General features: G+C 38.3%; 1 protein-coding gene across 1 annotated transcript; it reads right to left on the bottom strand.

Annotated features, from left to right (window-relative positions):
• Positions 1–19,583: 19,583 nt before the first annotated feature.
• On the bottom strand, positions 19,584–22,340 carry LOC117340679 (uncharacterized protein K02A2.6-like). The gene has a single exon (XM_033902443.1). The coding sequence runs from the start codon at positions 22,338–22,340 to the stop codon at positions 19,584–19,586; it is 2,757 nt and encodes a 918-aa protein (XP_033758334.1).
• Positions 22,341–22,666: the final 326 nt, after the last annotated feature.

The raw sequence follows: 22,666 nt of genomic DNA, 5'->3' as shown, positions 1-22,666 counted from the left end.
TTTGCCATGACCCGCTTCGAGAAAGTTCCAATATCCTTCTGTGATGTTCAACTTATAAATCAGAGAACAAAACAAAAAGAAGTTCGTTTTTGACCGATACTGAGTAGTTGGATTTGGTTGGTTTGGTTTATTTTGTTTAACGTCCTATTAACATCTAAGGTCATTTAAGGACGGCCTCCCGTGCGTGCGACATGTATGCGTGTGGTGAGTGCGTATGTGTGTTTTGGGAGGCTGCAGTATGTTCATGTGAAGTCTCCTTTTGATAGGCCGGAACTTTTGCCGATTTAAAGTGCTATGGGCCATCATTGATGAAATGTAAATGGCTGATTGGTTCAGCAGCGCTTCCTATCACGGACGACAGCACTGGAAGGATGTGAGCCCAAATGGCCGGTGGTGAATGCTTTAGAGAATCTGAGACCGTACAGAATGGTACGCTATCTTTGTGCGTATACACAATGCCCGTATTGAGTGTCACCTGTCTTTGGTTGGCGCCAAAATGCATGGTTTGGGTTTCTTTGTTGTATTTGCATCCATAATTTTCAGAAAAATCCATGTGGATAACTATTTCCTGAGGTCTCAAATGTTCTCTAAGGTCTCTCAATGCTTTGTATTGGTGGCGTATATTATAAATGTGTTTACACGCTTTCTTTAAGTCTGTTTCGAATTCTTGTGCTAGATGTTCATATGTCCCATACTCTGTGCTCTTTTTTGTTGCAGTTATGTTCACGACTTTTTTCTCCCCTCCTGGTCACTTCTTTTCTATTTCCTTTCTCCTAGATACCCATTTCCCCCAACTTGTCCGAGTTCCTGGGTTGAAATCAAGCATTTGTAGAGATTTAATCTCACAGTCTTTGTATTCTCGGTACATGCACTCTTTTTGTCCTGTCCCACAGCAAATCTGAGAGCAAAGTGTATCTAAATCACTTGTGGTGAATATGTTTAAGGCACGAACTTTGCCGGCTTTCATATCAAGGTTATCGTGTATTTTGCAGACACACGTGTCCCTATCTGCAATGGAAGGAGTCATCACCCAAAACGGTCTTAATCGGCAAAACATAGAGTATGATATTGCCAAGTCTGAAGGGATCTTTCTCAAATTTCATATGAAGGTTCCTCTTGGTGCCAAGTTATGCATATTGCATTTTGAGACCAATCGGATAACAACATGGCCGACAGGCAGCCATCTTGTATTTTGACAATTGAAGTTTGTTATCGCTATTTCTGAGAAAGTACTGAAGGGATCTTTCTCAAATTTCATATGAAGGTTCCCCTTGGTGCGTAGTTATGCATATTGCGTTTTGAGACAAATCGGATAACAAAATGGCCGACAGGCAGCCATCTTGGATTTTGACAATTGAAGTTTGTTATCGCTATTTCTCAGAAAGTACTGAAGGGATCTTTCTCAAATTTCATATGAAGGTTCCCCTTGGTGCCTAGTTATGCATATTGCGATTTGAGACCAATCGGAAAACAACATGGCCGACAGGCAGCCATCTTGGATTTTGACAATTGAAGTTTGTTATCACTATTTCTGAGAAAGCACTGAATGGATCTTTCTGAAATTTCATATGTAGGTTTCCCTTGGTGCCTAGTTATGCATATTGCGTTTTGAGACCAATCAGAAAACAACATGGCCCACAGGCAGCCATCTTGGATTTTGACAATTGAAGTTTGTTATCGCTATTTCTGAGAAAGTACTGAATGGATCTTTCTGAAATTTCATATGGAGGTTCCCCTTGGTGCGTCGTTATGCTAATTGCATTTTGAGATCAATTGGAAAACAATATGGCCGACAGACCGCCATCTTGGATTTTGACAATTGAAGTTTGTTATCTCTGTTTCTCAAAGTACTGAATGGATCTTTCTCAAATTTCATAAGTAGGTTCCCCTTGGTCCCTTGTATTGCATTTTTGGACCAGTCTGTCCTGAAAAAAAACTGGCAAACAAACAGCCATTATCGTTAAATCTCAAATTTCTTATATAGCTAGGATTCCCTTATTTGAAAAGTACTGGAGAGATGTCTCAATTTGCACAGATTAGTAAAATGAAGGGAAAAGTAGAGAAAAGATCAATCTGACATGGAACCTATGAAGATCATTCAATGGTGGGCGCCAAGATCCCTCTGGGATCTCTTGTCAGTCTCGTTATGGTTTCTTTTTTTCCCGCTTTTATCCGGGTGCAGTCATCTCTTTCTAGGAAATTCTTCACTCTTATTTGTATATTTTCCATAACTCTTTTCAATTTGGGCTTTCTGACATAGCCAAGAGAGTCGCCTGGGTTATTGATTCTAAGCCGTTTTGCGGAAAAGCCGAACGTTTCCGTAGTTATTTTGCCAAGACGATATTTTCTCATATAACTTGATTTAATGCTATTAGCAACGAGTTGCCTCTTCTTGTCGCTTCTGGTGTTTCTATATTTCTCTTTAATTCCAGCAACTATTGCTTGATGAAATTCTAGTGTTTTTCTGACCTTATGTGGCACTTTCTGTCCTCTAAGGAGATTTCTTGCTTCTGATCTTGGTGAGTCAGTTTTGAAGTGTCGCCTGCTTTCGCGTTTGCGGTATCTGTCATATTTCCGGTTTGCTTCTGAGTATTTTGTTTTCTCTATAACATTTGGCCCTGTCTTTCCTAACTTTTTTGCGTCCTCTTTCTTGTGTTGATTCTGTTCTGGTGGGTTGGGATAAGGGAGGGGTTTGTTCTCTAAGAACGCGTAATATCTCTTTGTCTTTTCTTCTTTTAGTGTTTTGATGTTCTCGCCATCGTCTCTTACATTTCTTTTCTCTCTTTCTGACTTTCTGACTTTCCTGCAATGCTTGTGATCGAACCGAACCTTCTGCCTTTCACTTGTATCGTTTGCGCTCCTGTTCAAGATACATTGCATGCTTACTTGGGGATGCTCTCTGCTTCTCCCTCCATCGTTTTGACCTTTCAGCACTTGTAAGAGCCTTTTTAAGAGCCTTCATTATTACTTATTTGCTCAATGTGTATTGCTTCACTTTAAGTTTATAAAATGATAAATCGTCTTTTACGTGATCTATCCTGTCCTTTGTTTCACACACCATTCTTGACCATTGAGTGATGGCATTATTACTTTCTTGTGTTATGTTAACGCCAAGTAGTCTATAAAACTGTCGTTCTAGATCCGAAAGCTCGTGATCAATTTTATCAATTCTCCTGCGTAAATTATTTGAAATTAAATATGAAAATATCGCTTTATCATTTTGAATATCAATTGATTGATAAATAACAAGAACATAATTTATTTTAAACTTACATTTATTTCAAAACTTAAGTCTTTAAGTTCAAGAGAGGACATTGGTATATTCAACCATATATGACCATTGCATGGATAACGTATTTAGTTATGTGTGTGAGACAATGTATAGTGACGCCACAAACTATGTCATAGGATTGTTATACCAACAGAATCGAAATTCTTCTTACATGTATTTTTGCAAAGAATAAATTTGGTAGTTTCAAATTCTCCAAAATAGAAGCTCTATCATAACCAATTTCTTGTCATTGACACATAATTAATACCATTCTTGTATACACCCAATAAAGGAATTTCGTGGTATACATGTACACCAAATAAAATTACTCGTTTAAAAAAGTCTTTAATTTCGGGAAAACAACTGTGATTTATTTCATTGTATGTCAATTTCTAGCGGTTTGATTCTGGTCATGAAATTTGGATACGTCACATGTATGTTTGTGTTGTATTTAAAAACAATTTAAAGATACAGAAAATTATCTAAATATTCATTTATACACTTCTTATTTAAAAAAAAGGCTTTCGCATGCGTATTTCCGTACAAATAAATCATTACCGTAACGATATCGTCATTACCGCAACGCTAATGGCGTTCCGGTAATGACCCGTTTCGGTAATGACTTTTTTGTTAATTTCTTGTGATATAAGCGATAAAAAGTTCGTGAGGTGGGAAATTTGAACACATAAAACAAACTTGCACCACAATATCTTTCTACCAGAGAATTATTACACTAATGTCCCTTCACAGTTGTAAAAATGATAACATTCGGTAATGACAAAGAGAAAACCTACGACTTGGATTCGAAATACTTACAATCACAATCCTCGCTGGGACCTTCCGCCGCCATGTGCTCGCTTGGTTGACATTGAAAAGATAACTCGACCTTCGTTTTGGCTGAAGTGTACGTCGCATATAAGAGTTACCTCCCGTCGTATGCGGCATTAAAGCAATATCGTTTCGGTAATGACAAAAACTTAATTTCCTATACGTCGACCTTGTGACACGTGGAATTGCAGCATTTATCACAATTTTTTAGTCTTTTATTATTTTTTAACTTGTTATTCGTCATTATTTGTTAATCATCGATACATTTCATGCTTCTTACATTATCAATCTGTTTTCCGTGGTCTCTACAAGTCTTTATTTACGCTGGTATACTTAATTGTTTTCACGGACACGAAATATACCGTAATGGTAGAATGACACAGGGGCGAACACTAAAGGCCAAAAGTGAGGCATTGTCAAGGGAGACGTTAGAAACAATAAAGTTGTTAAGAAAGAAGAGGAAAGATAAGATCCCAAATTAAGTCGCCTCTTACTATCTGAAGAAATAATGACTAATGATTTGTGTGGTCTTGGTTTATTTTCATGTCTCTACACATTGTGAAAAAAATAAGGAAATTAGTCCTGATGGGATGTTGTTAGATGTTCATGTAACGTAGTGAGAATGACCATCTAGATTTTAATTAGATTGTTAAAGTGGGGGCCAAATGTTGACCCGATCTTTAAATTCTATTGAAATAAATTGCTTTCGTTTATTAAGAGTGGAACAACATAAGAAGCCATAGTGACGTTGTTGTTGACCTTTGCAGAGACCTATATTAAAGGGATTCGCAACAAGCTCATTGGCTTACCAAACGTCACCGCCGAGCGGAAGTTCAGTTTATTTATCCCAGAGTGCATTGCTGCTCCTACTGTTTAGACGCCATATTGAAGGTACATTTGTACGCCTGAAACACGGTCAGCATGATGACAGCTCATAGAAGACTATTGTCCGATTACAAATCACGGGAATCAAACGTAAGTGCAATTTTTTTTATGTAAACAGGTGTTTCATTTAGAAATTTATTGGGAATAAAACGTATTCCGTCGTACTTTATGTTCGAAAGACTGCACATGTGACCGTTCTTTTCACGGCGATTACCACGCTGGTTAGCTTATGTCTGGTGTTAAAGACGATGCTACATGGTCTCAGTTTATTTGTTAAACTCCTTTTTTGTTTATTGACCAATTTCAAAACGGTTTTCAAATAATTGTTGCTCGATAGTTACTGTATCGCGTTTAGTCAAATTTGTTGTGTAATTCATTGTGAATATTAAGTTATTTCCCAGTGAAAATTAGTAATCAAAACAAGATGACGGTTATACTGTGAATGGTGTTAAGGACAGCGTTACATGGTCTCAGTTTATTTGTTAAACTCCTTTTTTGTTTATTGACCAATTTCAAAACGGTTTTCAAATAATTGTTGCTCGATAGTTACTGTATCGCGTTTAGTCAAATTTGTTGTGTAATTCATTGTGAATATTAAGTTATTTCCCAGTGAAAATTAGTAATCAAAACAAGATGACGGTTATACTGTGAATGGTGTTAAGGACAGCGTTACATGGTCTCAGTTTATTTGTTAAACTCCTTTTTTGTTTATTGACCAATTTCAAAACGGTTTTCAAATAATTGTTGCTCGATAGTTACTGTATCGCGTTTAGTCAAATTTGTTGTGTAATTCATTGTGAATATTAAGTTATTTCCCAGTGAAAATTAGTAATCAAAACAAGATGACGGTTATACTGTGAATGTCTGGTGTTAAGGACAGTGCTACATGGTTTCAGTTTATTTGTTAAACTCCTTTTTTATTTATTGATCAATTTCAACACGGTTTTCAAATAATTGTTGCTTGATAGTTACTTTATCGCATAAAGTGAAATTTGTTGTGTATTTCATTGTGAATATTAAGTTATTGCCCGGTGAAAATTAGTAAACAAAACAAGAGAAAAAGATGGCAGATATACTGTGGTATACTATCGCCCATTTTGTTTTTAACTGGAAGGTGTATATAATTTAAACTATCCATTACTTATATTCAATTCAACTGTAATATCATATCTATAATTAGATTAGTGATTTGATAGCTAAAATCTGTAGAATTTTATATAGTATAATCATGACTTCTGTTAACATTGATCTCAAATATTATACTTTTTGTAAATCATTTAGTGTTTCAAAACAGATATTTGATACAGAATTGCAGGGATTGATCGAGGAATGAGTGTGTTAGAATAATAGATGTGATATGTATTGCACATGGCAAAACATTAAATACTGCGGTATATATTTTATTGTATTGTGGGGGAAATTAATAAAATCAAAAAGTTATATTTTTATGTTATATTAGTTTATAATTACATATAATGTTTATTTATTTAACTGCTTCTATACTATCACCCCCCCCCCCCCCCCCCCCCCCCCATCACAACCTTTGGGGCATTGATCACACCTTACCTTTGATAAAAACATTAACACCTGGTCATGGGGCATCTAATAAACTCAAAGGGGGGGGGGGGGGGGGGGGGTCCATTCGGAATATATGTAGAGTATACCTGTATGTACCTGTACTTCTGGGTCTACAGAAAAAAATATTGTCATGGTGATCACCTGGGCTCCCCCACTCCATCCAAACCATAGGGACGGGACATTGACCACACCCTTATTACCTTTGAGATATACATCAATCAACAGGTGTACTCATTGTCAACACCTGTCCTGAGGCTGGCCATGTCCATTTCCACAAATCACTAGAGTTCACTAAAGGCATGCTGTGCAGTATACAATCTAAATATTTACCTGTACTCTGGAAGGCAAAAATCCCTCAGGTGTGTCCTCATTCCCTAATTAAACTTAAATGGGTCCATTCATATATTCATTTGTGTAAAAATGATTCCGATTTATATAATTATAGATATATATGTTTTTAGGTTAATTTTAAATTTACGAATCTGTTTAATCAACATTTGGGGTATATGAATTTACTACAGGGTATTTGAAATTTGAATGTTTCAAAATTAAATCTTATAGAAGCTTCCCTGCCTATTCTATACCATAATATATCATACTTATTAAACTTGATTTTTTTTTCAGAAAGCCAAAGAAGAAAAGATCTAACATTGGTACATGACCTAAGCACTATCAAAGTTTTCAATACTAAATAATATAATATTATCAATCATCATACATGACAGTATTTTTTTTTTCATTTTACTTTAGACTTTTGCAAGAAATATCTCTAAAAAAGATAAAAGGCATAGTTTTAATGCTGGTGTTTATACTGAAAAACTGCTGATGAAATAAATCAACGAATCACTGGTCTAGTGGAGGGTGCAGATGACTGACTATTTCATTTCTTATTAGGTTTAGGGTCTTCAAAGTCAAGCTTATTTACCAAAAGCACTAAGGCCTATAGGTATACAAGATATGTAACATTAAACAACTACAGATGTGTACAGGAGAGTGCTGCATACATATACATGAAAACTGTTCGATATAAAATTATCTACACTAATAAATTTTGTCTTTTGCAAGCCAAGTATAGATATTTACCTAAATTTGACAACTCTCTATAACATTATTAACATATAATAGTTGGATTAATTTAAAAACAGATTGTCTTTTGTGGTAATATTGTTTTATACATTTTACCCTCAGACCTGTATATAATGGACATATCAAAATAAAATGAAACTCATCCTCGATGTCACCCAAATCACAATTGTTACAGGTTCTATTTCCTCGGGTAATATTATTATGTCTACCTATCTCTATATTTAATTTGTGTGAGGATGTTACACATACATTTATATTTAGTTTCTATAGGTTTAAACCTGTACACAGTGGCTATCTATCAGATTTCGATATATAATCCACCTTTCGACGAACCAGATATCTGTTAACATGTTTTGTTTTGTAACATCGGTCAATCTCTGTTCTATGCTTTTAAAAGCATAGTCTACTGGTGAATTAGAATAAAACATATACTCAATACCTAAAGCTGCTAATTCATTCTTAATGTCACATATTCACACGTCATTCTCATTTACCATTTCATCAAGACATGTTTTCAATACCAAATTATCCGACTGTTTCAACAATATTTGAACACTCTTAATTTTCTCATAATAATTAATGGTAATCTACCCAATTCACAGTAAACGAAGTCATTGCAAGTTGATTTAGGCACCTTATTAAGTAAAGTATTTCTTTTACAGAATTTCAAATGTACGCTTACGACATCCGGTGCTTTATGAAATCCCCATATTTCCGATGCATAACGTAAAATAATATTTACATACGAACCAAAAATAGAACAAAAGTTTCTACATTCAAGCAATGATGTCTAATGGCAGAAAATCAGACGACATTTTCCATATGTTTCTATATGAATCTTTAACGGAAAATGGTGTTTTTTTCGGTTAGACACTACTTAATTATCGTTGTTGACATCTGCCGATATACTTTACAGTGCACAGGTATAACTGTCGCCAGTGTGAAGTTATCTCGGCCAAACGCGGTGACACATGTGCACAGACAGCCGTCGCCATCTCTTGGCACGGCACATGTCACTAATATAAACAACTCCGATATCCACCTAGTGCGCAGCCGCAGCGCTTGGTCTCGCTAGATCTCGTGCTAAATATACTTCCGGTTATGAGAACAATAGGTGAGGTCGTGACTGCGAGAAAAGCGGATGTTTCGAATCCCTAGTATATAGGTCTCTGACCTTTGGAATCCAAGAAGTTACGTAACAAAAACACTTTGTGTCACTAAAGCTGGCCTGGCTTCCGGTTACATTTCCTCAGTGCGGCTGCCAGAATGAACAGACAAACAGCCACGCCATGAGCAGCAGACAGACTATAATAAGATGCACTGTGTGAACCTGTCACATCTACTAACCAACCTGAAATCCAAATGGTCATTTATTCTATAACAGTTTTAAAGATATTTAGATAGGAAAAAAACTGCTGAAATTAGCAATTAATGTTTGTTTGTTTTTATCTTTATATTTTGATAATCGCATTTTTAATGCAATGGATTTACAACTTCTGCTTTCTAATTGAATTTTTCATTTGCAATTTAAGTCCTAACCCTTGAAAACCTTGACTGTTGATAGGACGTTAATCTATGAATATGATGAAATCAATTTTTCACATTTTTATAACGAAGTTCTGATATATATGCAATTTACACACATACCTGATACAAATCCAGCGCAGATACTACTAATACCCATAACTGGTGTAAGGATTCCCATTCCGATAGCGTAATTGTCTAGTCCAATAATTTCCATCGTTGTCATTGACAGCGCCGTGTTCCCACAACCAAGAGTCATCCCGAAGACGCATATAAAAATCACATGTTGATAGTATGCAGTTGATAGAACTAAACCGACACCTGTCACACAGCTCATACTTGAAAAGATCGCGGATACGATTAGTCCATCCATAGCTGGCACTTGAATACATAGACCCGGTATCAACCTACTTACAGTGGTTGATATATTCATATAGAAATACAATAATAATGATTCGTGCTCGTTGAATCCTTTTGTCTGAAGGAATTCCAGCATGTAAATCAATGCAGATCCAAATGAAGAAAGAGTCAAAGAAATTCCGAAAATGAATATGATGAAAATAATGTTTCCACTAAGCATTTTTAACTTTTCGGTGCAGGTATATTGGATTGTATCGTCCTCTTCCTTATTGACTTTATCGTCATTAAGTGGCGCATGAAGTTGCTTTCCGTCAGGATCCTCCACAGATGTAAGTTTATAATTATTGGTTGATACACCTACTGATTTAGGTTTACAGACGGCGAAGAAACAAATCATGTTACCCATTAACCCCCCTACAATTAAAATGCATCCACGCCATCCATATAGCTCGACCAGATATGTCAAAAGGTACGGGAACACCATTGCACCAAATCCAGATCCTGTGCCGATAACTGATATTGCAATAAACTTTGCTCTCCCGTCGAAATATTCACCAATTGATGTAAAACAAGATCCAAAACTTAAAGAAAAGCCGAAACCTGCCAAGCAAATGAATATATTAGTACACGACAGCACACGATCTGACTGTTGTTCTTGTCTGTTGATCATTAAGCATGATTAATAACTATTATTTTAAATCTCTAGTCTGAAGGACTGAAGAACTTGTCCAATATCACCTTGTCCGTCGTCCGTAAAGGATAGTGATATGTTTGGTTTAGTTTCTTTTGTTTAACGTCCTATTAACAGCTGAGGTCATTTAAGGACGACCTCCCGTGCGTGCTACATGCATGCGTGTGGTGAGTGCGTATGTGTGCCCTGGCAGGCTGCGGTATGTTGGTGTTACGTCTCCTTGTGATAGGCCGGATATATATCGGGACGACGCGATAGAGGAAATAAAAGTAAATCATTAAACTCGCTATTTGTGACAATGCGTGAATATTATTATAAATGAAGAATGATGCAGAAAAAGAGGTCAACAGGTAATATTTTAATGGCTTCTATTCCTCAACACACTTGAACCCGTTAACAATATTCACAGGGTGTTTGTTGGGAGGGGGTCCTGTTTGTAAAACTCAATTTCTCGTTGACGATTTGTTTTTGTCTTTATTTATATTTCCCTTGACATTTGTGCATTTCTGGCCCATATTTACAACATAATCTCTAGTAAGGTAAATTGTAGCAACTTTAACAATATTTTCCTAATTTCCTTTTGCTCGACAGATAAATTGAGGTTGGCTGTAAGTACTCAATCGCCTGTTGCAAGTTTAACTTAACTGGAAGGGGTATCAACTTACCGTGTCTAGGTGGTCTGAGAGAACGTAAAGAAATAGCAAGCAAAGTATATCGTAATGAAATTGTGTACAAAAGATAACGTATCAGGAAAGCAAGCAACTGTGTTTACAAAAATACCACCTTTTAAAAATGTAACACAATTCGGGTAGAATGATCAAATGATTTCAAGAGATCTACTGACCTGCAACAACACCAATGGTGACAATGAGGAATGGAATTCCTGTGGCGAAGAATGAAGCAGATAGTCCGAGAAAAGCCAGTAGCCCTCCACACATGCCAGTTATTCTGGCTCCATACTTATTTATACTTTGTCCACAAATAAAACCTATAATGAACAAGAGGCCCAACGGGCCTTAACGGTCACATGAGATTTGAAATATTTCAGTTAATTTAATTGACCCTTTTTGGCCCCACACATCAGTCCTCTGAGTCAGTCAGGGCCAACATGTGCATATCATTAAGCTGTCATCCAATGCTGATAATTTTAAGAAAGTCAGAATGAATTCCAATAGAAATAAAACAAAATGATTGTCAAAAATATGAATTCCCTATATAAACTATAGCAAAGTTTACCCTCTCCCAAGGGGCAAACGTGAGACCCCATGGTCATGAAATTCACAATTTGATTAAAACACCATAAAACCCTTCCTTCTATGAAAAGTATTTGATTCTATCTTATATAGGTATTGAGATTTTTGAAATTTCAGTCAATTTGACCCTTTTAAGCCCCGCCCCTCATCCCCTGGGGGTCAGTCAGGGCCAAAATGGGCATTCCATCAAACTGTTATCCCATGCTGATAATGTTAACCAGGTTAGAATGAATTCCAATACAAATCCAACCAATCTAATTAAAATCTAGATGGTCATTTTCACTACGTTACATGAACATCTAACAACATCCCAATAGGGGTCACGTCAGGATGACCTTTTGGACTAGTCAATCAAATGACTACTTCCAGAATCTTGGATGTGAATTTTATATGTCCGAATTAGCATGACTCAAGTTCATAACTTGCATAATCTGTCAATTTATTTCAAGTCATTTCGTCCCACAAAATATAGTACATGCTGTACCAAAATGGTTTGCCAAAGATGCATGCTGTAACGAAATGGTTTGCCTCGATGACATCGGCAAATTGAAAATTCGCCCTTAAAGTGAAATACACACATATCGAAGGTCATCAGAACATATAATTCACAATTTTGATTGATCTTCAGCCATAGTAACTTTCTGCCAAATTTCAATGAATTTGGTTTAGGGGTTTTGGAGAAGAAGTCGAAAATGTAAAATGTTTACGGACGCCCGACGGACGACGGACGACGACGACGACGGACAAAATGTTTGTTTGTTTTTTGTTTAACGTCCTATTAACAGCCAGGGTCATTAGGCGATTAGAATAGGTCACTTGAGACTTCGTCTCAGGTGACCTAATAAAAGTTACTTCAGAGTCGGCGTGGAATGTGATGACGTTGTATCATGCTGTCCATTCTGCAGATTGTATGGCTGGAATACAATGCATTAAAGGACGGCTTCCCATGTCTTTAGGCACATGTGTGCGGTGAAAGTATGTGTGATAAAAAACGGTAGTTGCTGCTCCTGCTTAGCGCTCGGCATACAAGGAGTGGGACGACTGGTTCGCCCGTTGTCAGTATAATGTGACCGGGTGGGGTGTGCTGCTGGGTGTCTTCGGCAGTATGCTTCAGTGAGGTAGCACTAAAAATCGGCAAATGTTCCGGCCTATCACAAGGAGACTTAACATGAACATACCGCAGCCTCCCAAAACACACATACGCACTCACCACACGCATGCATGTCCCGAGCAAGGGAGGCCGTCCTTAAATGACCTTAGCTGTTATAGGACGTTAAACAAAATAAACCAAACCAAACCAAAGCAATAAGAGGGACCAAGGGGAAACTACATATGAAATCTGAGAAAGATCCCTTCAGTACTTTCTGAGAAATAGCGATAACAAGCTTCAATTGTCAAATTCCAAGATGGTTGCCTGTCGGCCATGTTGTTTTCCAACTGGTCCCAAAATGCAATATGCATAACTAGAGACCAAAGGAAACCTACCTGTGAAATTATAGGAAGATCCCTTCAGTACTTTCTGAGAAATAGAGATAACAAACTTCAATGGTAAAAATCCAAGATGGCTGCCTGTCGGCCATATTGTTTTCCAACTGGTTCCAAAATGAAATATGCATAACTGTAGACCAAGCGGAACTTACATATCAAGTTTGAGAAAGATCCCTTCAGTACTTTCTGAGAAATAGTGATAATACACTTTAATTGTCAAAATCTAAGATGGCTGCCTGTCGGCCATGTTGTTTTTGGATTGGTCTCAAAATGTAATATGCATCACTAGGCACCAAGGGAAACATACATAGGAAAATTGAGAAAGATCCTTTCAGTACTTTCTGAGGAATAGCGATAACAAGAATTGTTTATAGACGGACGGACGGAGGGAGGGACGGACCACAGACGCAGGGCGATTTGAATAGCCCACCATCTGATGATGGTTGACTAAATCAGATGGTGGGCTAAAAATTGGTTTGGTTTTATTTGGTTAACGTCGTATCAACAGCTAATGTCATTGAGAGAGGCTTCCCGTGCGTGTGGTGAGTGCTTTGTGTGTTTAGTCTCCTTGTAATAGTCGGGAGCTTTTGCCGATTTCTAGTCGACTTTGGTAGAAAGTGTGCAAATCGATATTCAAGGTTTGATTAGGGCTAACTTTATTGTGTATAACAGAGGGACCACACATGCCTACTATGGTATGTTTTTTTAATATTGCTGTAAATAAATCACCTGTCATTCTTATATTTGTATTTACTGACCTGCGATATCCATTGTGCCGACTGCTACAGCTTGTACAAGGGCCGTCTTTGCCTTACTTTCCCCAAAAACACGAAGAAATTCCAGGTTTAACACTGACATGTTGAAAGCGAAACCGCCAAATAAAAACAGGTTTAGGAAATCAACTGCTAACACAATGTATTTTCTGCCTAGAACCGTCCTACGCGATATCATGTTTGAACTCACCGACGTTGTCGTTTGTAAATGCTGTAGAAACCTAGTCACAGTCCTTGAATTAAAAACGTGATTCACAACCGATGACGTACAAGGGACCCAATCGCATTTGAACTATTTTTAACCTACTCTCCGCAAACCCAAGGGATCGCTAGTGAAATGTTGGTCCAAATCCCCCGTACATTATGAAAATGGTTAGTGCACTTGTTGTCAGCTGGGTCGACTACTTAATCAATGGCTCGCAGAGTGTCTGTTTTATATAACACGTGTTCAGGTGTATGTGTGCTTAAAGCATTGCTACTATTGTGTATATCGAGAGGCACGCGATGAGAGAGATACCAGTGAACGCCAGTACATGTATAACGAAGCATATGCTATACAACACTGCTGAGACGAGTTTTTCTTTCTAGCGATATTTCTAGTTTTAACCGAAGGCGTTACGTCTATGAACATATATTGATAAATATATATATCAAAGATAGGAAACATAAAATATATCTTCAACAAGGGCCCAATGGGCCCAAATCGCTCACCTGCAATGCAGTGATCTTTTCATATATGGATCCTGCAGTTATTTGAAAGCATGCTACAGGACCAATATAATGTCTCTTTGCACTTTGGCTTTTCACTAAAAGTCATTTAAAGATTTAAGTATACTTGATCGACGTGACCTTGAATGTGAGTCAGGGTCATTCATTTGAAAAAACTTGGTAGCCCTTCACCCCAGCATGCTACAGGCCCAATATTAACTCCATGGGACTCTTGGTTATTGAGAAGTCGTTTCAAGATTTTAGCCTTTTTGACTCCTGTGACCTTGAATGAAGGTCAAGGTCATTCATTTGAACAAAATTGAGAGCCTTTCACCCCAGCGTGCTACAGGCCAAATATTAGGTCTCTGGGACTGTTGGTTATTGAGAAGAAGTCATTTAAATTTGTTAGCCTTTTTGACTCCTGTGACCTTGAATGAAGGTCAATGTCATTCAATTGAACAAACTTGATAGCCCTTTACCGCAGCATGCTACAGACCCAATATCAACTCCCCGGGACTCTTGGTTATTGAGAAGAAGTCGTTTAACGATTTTAGCCTTTTTGACTCCTATGACTTTGAATGCATGTCAAGGTCATTCATTTGAACAAAATTGAGAGCCCTTCACCCCAGCGTGCTACAGGCCAAATATTAGGTCTCTGGGACTGTTGGTTATTGAGAAGAAGTCATTTAAATTTTTTAGCCTTTTTGACTCCTGTGACCTTGAATGAAGGTCAATGTCATTCAATTGAACAAACTTGATAGCCCTTTACCGCAGCATGCTACAGACCCAATATCAACTCCCCGGGACTCTTGGTTATTGAGAAGAAGTCGTTTAACGATTTTAGCCTTTTTGACTCCTATGACTTTGAATGAAGGTCAAGGTCATTCATTTGAACAATCTTGGTAGCCCTTTACCCCAGCATGCTACAGACCCAATATCAACTCTCTGGAACTCTTGGTTATTGAGAAGAAGTCGTTTAAAGATTTTAGCCTTTTTGACTCCTGTGACCTTGAATGAAGGTCAAGGTCATTCATTTGAACAAACTTGGTAGCCCTTCACCTCAGCATGCTACAGACCCAATATCAAGTCCCTTGGTCTTTTGACTATTTAGAAGAAGTCGTTATTTTTTTTTAGCATATCTGACCCCTGTGACCTTGAATGAAAGTCAAGGTCATTCATTTGAACAAACTTGGTAGCCCTTCATCCCAGCATGCTACTGACCCAATATCAACTCCCTTGGACTCTTGGTTATTGAGAAGTTGTTTAAAGATCTTACCCTTTCTGACCCCTGTGACCTTGAATGAAGGTCAACGTTATTCATTTGAACAAACTTGGTAGCCCTTCACCCCAGCATGCTACAGGCCCAATATTAGGTCTCTGGGCCTTTTGGTTATTAAGAAGAAGTTGCTTGAATGGAAAAGTTGATGCCGGACGGACGGACGGACGGACGGACAGACGACGGACGCCGCGCCACGGCATACGCTCACTTGCCCTTCGGGCAGGTGAGCTAATAGAAAACTCATCCTGTCAGCAGTTCTCTTATACATGCCCTATCTACCTTTTTGGTGAGAAGTTATAAACCACCATCTGTTAGATACTATTCCTGTAAAATACTATCAATGAAATTATAGAGAAATAAGAATACGCTTCAAATTGTATATGCATTGGTATTGTGTGCATTGTATTCATCATAGTAACTTAAAGACAGTGGTTAAATTGTATCACTTCGCCAATATTTTGTGATGTGTAATTAAAGCATGTCATGCTTCTAATGATTTTGATCCCAAAGCCACGCCGTTACAACTACATGTTCTCCCATAAATTAGTTAGGGGTCAACCTTCTCTGTTGTACCTTAATGTAGTTCCAATTGTGACGACTACTTAGTTAAGTGGTATATAATACAGATACGTGTGTTTATGTGTATATATTGTTAATCGGTCGCTTCCATTGTGTACTATATCGAGAGGTACGCGATGAGGGAGATACAAGTTAATACCGGTACATGAATAACGTATTATGCATATAATATACAAGTGCATTGCGTGGTTTTCTTAAACTAATAACACATCCATCATTTTATTTTACTTATAAATGTAATAGAATATATATTGTGTGCAGTGGTTTTTTTTTATTATTATTATATTTCCATTCCACTGATTAAATTTCAATAACGGCATCAGTTCCTGCAATATTATTCAATGCGTAATTAATGTACGCACGTTCTGATCGTCAACACAATGTATTTGATGACTGGTTGTAATAATAGTACGAAATATGAAAACTCAATTTCTGGATAAAATATCGTTACACTTTACTGTAACAATTAGGGAAACAGGAAATACCTTTTTATCAGTAAACTTAAATTGTGTAAGCCTTCAATCTACAGCTGATGTTCATTTTCATGGAGCAGCGGAACTGGACTTTGCATAACGACGATACCATGGTAGTTAGAGCCGCCGTCTAGAGTTTAAAGGTGGTCTGTTCGACTCCCGCTTAGTTCGTTGTATTTTTCTCTACTGTATACCTGCACCCAACTGAAATCCCTAGATATGGTAAAGGATGTATTGTGTGTCCCGGCAGTCAAAGACGTAGTTTAGTAGTGAAACTGAACTGGCCGGTGGTCAGGTAGCTTAAATGGTTGGCGTTCTTCCTCTCCTTTCATCTATATCATTAATCTAAATGACAACAAAAAAATTGTCGAATATTTTTTTTATCACGTCCAATCTTTGTATGTAGGTTATATTTTTTAAAAGTGAGACATTTTGGGACTTCTACACTGCAATCCAATATGGTGAATGACTAGACACATATTCCTTTTTAAACAATACATACAAAACCTAGACGATTTGGTCTACATATAAAGCCCGTACACTGTATGCACTGTGACCTACTTTTAGTAACAACAGATTAAATAGTACCCCACCGCCCTATTCATATGCTATTCAGTGGATGGTCACAGTTATCGCTTCAGAAAATGTGGACTATTCATACAGACCTTATTCCGGTGAACTAATTAATTTTTAAATATGTGTCAGTGATTGAACGGCTACTTTTCTATGTATTTTACTCTGTTCTATCTCTGACTATAATAGGTTTGGTTTGGTTTATTTTGTTTAACGTCCTAACTATAATAGGTATATACCGGTCTCTGACTATAATAAATATAATACCGGTGGACATTCATTATTAAAACTATACAGAGCGTTGCATGCACAAGGTCTGGGTGAGAACAAAAACGTGCCCGATACTGCTTCCATATAATAATTATATTGTATGACAATCTAATCCCCAACATGGTAATAAAGGACTTTATGAAATGGAAATATACTTGTTTTTGTATACTGACCTGACATAAAATGTTACTTGATAACAATGACACGACGTATAATATAAACTGACATATAATGTTTCTTTACCGTATAATTAAGTTATTTCCACTATGTATGCTAATGTTTATCGTGACAATTACCAGGGTTTGTTATGGCTTATTATATAACATTATCATAATAAAACATGTTTATTGCCTCACAATTTTTCGAAACATTTAAAAACAGCTCGTTACAATATCCTGCATCATGGCTTCCTAATCTAGCTCTGGTTTATGTTTCAATACTAAAGAGTTCACAATGACGTCAAAAAGCAAAGAGATGCACAATCAAAGGAAACTAACTCTTGTAAATTATTAACGAAGATAAACTGTTTTCTGAAATTAACTCACATGTCATCTTACATTACAATCTCTCACTATACAATAATTGCGCAAGGACAGTCTCTCATTCCTTCTAATGTTTTATTACCGATTATCAACACCATTCTGTCTGTTCAGATAACATATCCCTTATCAACATTTTCCTATTGACTGCTACAGACAATATTTGTCCAAGGAGATAAAAGGAAATGCTGTTGAGTTTTGACAGCACTCATTTCCATGTGTATTTTCTAGTGGTTACCTGATCTAGTACAAAGTACCTTAAGTTATCGGAGTCAAGATCGCAGGTCAACCCCTAGCTCCTTTCAAGCGTAATGACTGTATTTTATTTTTAACGGCCTATCAACAATTAGAGCCATATAGAGCGACACAAACACACAACAAGGACACCAACAGAAACAAAAAAAAAAACAGAAACTGTATCGAATAACCATTTCATAGAAGTAACGTTGAAAAAGGTCGTATGAGTATTTTACCACACGTGCCCACTTCAGGTTGAATTTCGCGCATATTTTTTACCGTTCCGACTCATGTTTCGTCAGTTTAATTTAATCAGTTTTGTTATCGAAAGTTTTTGTTCAGAATACGACATTTGTAATAGGTCTAGTGTTGCCTTAACAGCTTTCTTATTTCAAATAATTCCGAAAAGACCTGGAATCCCCCAAAAAAGATCAAGTCATTTGTCATTTATAGTGTGACAGGGGCTTGTGATTTCGCAATCGAATTGAAATCTTGATACTCCGTTCATCTAGGTTTCAATTAGATTGGTGATTTCGCAGTAGGTGAAATAAGCGCCGCTGACCCCTCTCCTGATAGCGCTTCAATATTGATCTATATTTGCTGATGTGTACAATCTAATAAAAAGCTACATGGTCATTCTCACTACGTTACATGAACATCTAACATCATTGTAGCGTCGTTCAAGCTTGAATAGACAACCAGATTTGATGCTAATAACTTGAGTCGGCAGGTGCCGGTGTATTCGTCACATTGTAAAACAGGCATGGTCTTCACACAAACTGATGACGTAGTTATCATGTACACAACAAGGGAGCACTCATTATACAGAATGGGGGTGACCATTACTTATGTTAAAGTTTATACGATAACTATCGTCACATTCCCCTCGTTTAGCACTTTAATTTAGTTCAGAGTTTCCCTTACTTACAGTCACTACAAACGCGGTTGTGCCATTTGACCTACACTGTCCTAACCGACTTATTAACACAACAACTAACTATAAACGTTTAACAAACTAACTACTAGGTGATCTGGAAAGTCCTTGGAACAATGTCTGAACAACCTACAATATGACTAGATAAGTGTTCTGTATGATTCAGAGATTCACATAAAGATTACGTAGAGTATCTTTAAATTAACAAACACACTACTGACTAGACATTAGATAAACACGTGTATTTTGGCACTTCACTGTTGTTTTCGGTCGCGATTCAAGATGCACACATAGTCATTCAGGTAATTCGGTCTGTTCACTTCACGATTGGACCTCCTGAGCGTGAACTCTGCATGTGGCTCCTCATGGTCAGTAGTGGGAGGTGCCTGGTCCTCGTTGACATTCGGTGTGTCTGGAACATCTCCTTCTGGTGTCGCATTTAACTGACCATCATCCTCTGTGAAAACTTCAGGAGTCTTATGGAGATGACGCCTGTTTCTCCGATAAGTCGAACCCTCTTCCGTTTGAACCTTGTATGATCGAATGTTGACTTTTCCCTTTACACGGGCTTTAGTCCATTCCTTCCCTGGTTCTGTCGGTTTCATTCTGACCGTTTCTCCAGGCATTAGTTCAGCTAACGCCTTAGTGCCGCGATTGTAGTAATGTTGTTCTTTTCCTTTTCTTTGGTTTATGTCTTTCCTTGTCTCCGACGTAGGAATTGTGCTTGGCTCCAATAATGGCGTTGTTAATGGAAGCAAAGTCCTAGTCCTTCTACCGTACAGTCTTTGCACTGGGGATGACTTCACTATCTCTCCTGGCGTGTTCCGCCAATCCAAAATAGCAAGATAAGGGTCCCGTCGATCCTTCCTTGATTTTTCCAGAATTCGATTAACAGTTCTCACCGCATTTTTCACCTTACCATTGGACTGTGGATATCTTGGTGAACTAGTGATGTGTTGGAATTCATATTCTTTCGAAAAATCTGAGAATTGTTTTCCGTTGAATGGTGGACCATTGTCAGACATTACTATGCATGGTAACCCATACCGCGAGAAATGAGACTTTAACTTTCTGATGACCTCGTTGCCCTTCTTGTCATGGAGGCGGTCAATCTCAACAAAATCAGAATAGCAGTCCACAGTGAGAAGGTAATCTTTTCCAGCTGTATGGAACAAATCCACACCTACTTTCTCCCATGGCCGATTCGGGGTTTCGTGTAGTATCATGGGCTCTCGGCTATTTTCAGCTGAGTAAGTATTGCAAGTCTTGCATGCCTGAATATGTTTTTCAAAATCTGAATACAGGTTTGGCCAATATAACGACTCCTTCGCTCTTCGCAAGCATCCCTGAAGGCCGATATGACTGGAATGCGCCCTTTCTATCATGTTTTGGCGCTCCGAGAATGGAACTATGACACCGTCGTTCTTGAAGACCAACCCGTTCTGGATCGTTAGCTCCTCTCGAAATGGGAAGTATTTTTTTACTTCTAGAGAAAGTTGTTCCATACTGTCCGGCCAGCCCCTGCGAATGACACACATTAGCTCTGCAAGATTGGTATCAGTTTTGGTGGCTCGTTGTAACCTACACAAAGTCTCGGGTGATACTGCCAGATGCTTTACACCATTTACCTGTTCCACTTCTATGTTGTGACTAATATTTCGCCTTTCTTCATCAGTTGACGGCAAAAATGCCCTGCTCAATGTATCAGCCATGTACATGTGTGTGCCTTTTTTGTAGATAATTGTATAGTTAAACCGCTGTAGATTGAGTAGCATCCGTTGTAATCGCTTTGGAGTGCTGAACAAGTTCTTCTTGTGGATAATCTCCAAAGGTTTGTGATCAGACTCGACAATCACTTTGTTTCCATATGTGTACTGCTCAAACTTTGTCATTCCAAAAACCACAGCTAGCAGCTCCTTCTCGATCTGGGCGTAGTTGCACTCGGTAGCCGTAAGCGCTCTTGACGCATACCCCACTGGGTGTCCTTCTTGGAGGAGGCAGGCTCCTAGCCCGTACTCCGATGCATCACACTGTAATATTGTCTGTTTCTTTGGGTCAAAATACCTCAACACCGGAGTGTCGGATAGTGTTGCCTTTATCTCACTAAATGCTTGGCCATGTACAGCCTCATCCCAAACAAACTCAGAGTCCTTTTTCAAAAGGTCGCGTAAAGGAGAAGTCAGCTCAGACAGCCGTGGTGCGAATTTTTGCACAAAATTGATCATTCCCAGTAGACGTTGTATGCCTGCCTTGTCCTTGGGAGTGGGCATCTCAGTGATGGCCTTGACCTTCGCCGGATCCATTTCTAAACCTCTTTCTGAGATTACGTGGCCCAAGTATGTGACAGAACTTAGACAAAGCTTTAATTTTTCCTTGTTCAGTTTGATATTCTTCTCGCGGCATCTGTCGAACAAAGCATGGAGTTTCCGGTCATGATCATGCCTTGCCTCTGCGTCAGTGTCACCGCATCCAAACACAACGATGTCATCATGTATTGCCTTGGTTCCCTCTAGACCCTCCAGTGCTTCATCCAGCCTACGTTGAAACTCTTCTGGCGCTGGGGAGATACCAAAAGGCATTCTTATCCACCGATAACGGCCCCATGGCGTGCCAAATGTCAAATAACTGCTTTCCTCATCCAACTCAATATGCCAGAACCCGTCCTTGGCATCTACTACTGAGAACAGTCGTGCTTTGTTTAGCTCTGGAAGAATGTCCTCAATTGTCGGCATTGCATAATTATTCCTCTTGAGTGCTTTGTTTAGCGGTTTGGGATCAATACAGAGTCTCAAGTTCCCATTGTGCTTCTTAACCACCACAATCGATGAAATCCAGTCTGTTGGGGTGGTAACTGGTGTTATCACACCAAGGTTTGTTAGTCGCATCAGTTCGTCCTGGACCCTATCTTTCAATGACACTGGTATTCGTCTCACTGGTATTTTGGTAGGTGGCACAGTGGGGTCTACCTCGAGGTGGAGTTTGCCTGCTAACTTCCCAAGTCCTTCAAACATGGTGTTGTCGGTTGTTGATGCCTGTAGGACTCCTCCTTCGGAGCCTCAGCTTTCGGATATAAGTTATGTTTATTCACAGCAATCAGATTCATGGCCTGTATCACACGTGCTCCTAGGATAGGCTTTACTGTTTGGTCGACAACTACAAATTCCACTGAATATTTTTTCCGGTTTTTCGGGTTACGGACCTGCACTCGTCTGACTCCAACTGGTGTCATCTCTGATTGATTGAACATCACTAGGGTCATGTCTGTCTCTGACAACTTTTCCAATTGAGGGTCATCAAACACTTGTAAATACTTTGATTTAGGCACATAAGGGGTCAC

This window comes from Pecten maximus, chromosome 13, assembly GCF_902652985.1.
Source record: "Pecten maximus chromosome 13, xPecMax1.1, whole genome shotgun sequence".
Classification (NCBI taxonomy): domain Eukaryota; kingdom Metazoa; phylum Mollusca; class Bivalvia; order Pectinida; family Pectinidae; genus Pecten; species Pecten maximus.
This window is presented reverse-complemented; position numbering and strand designations above follow the sequence as displayed.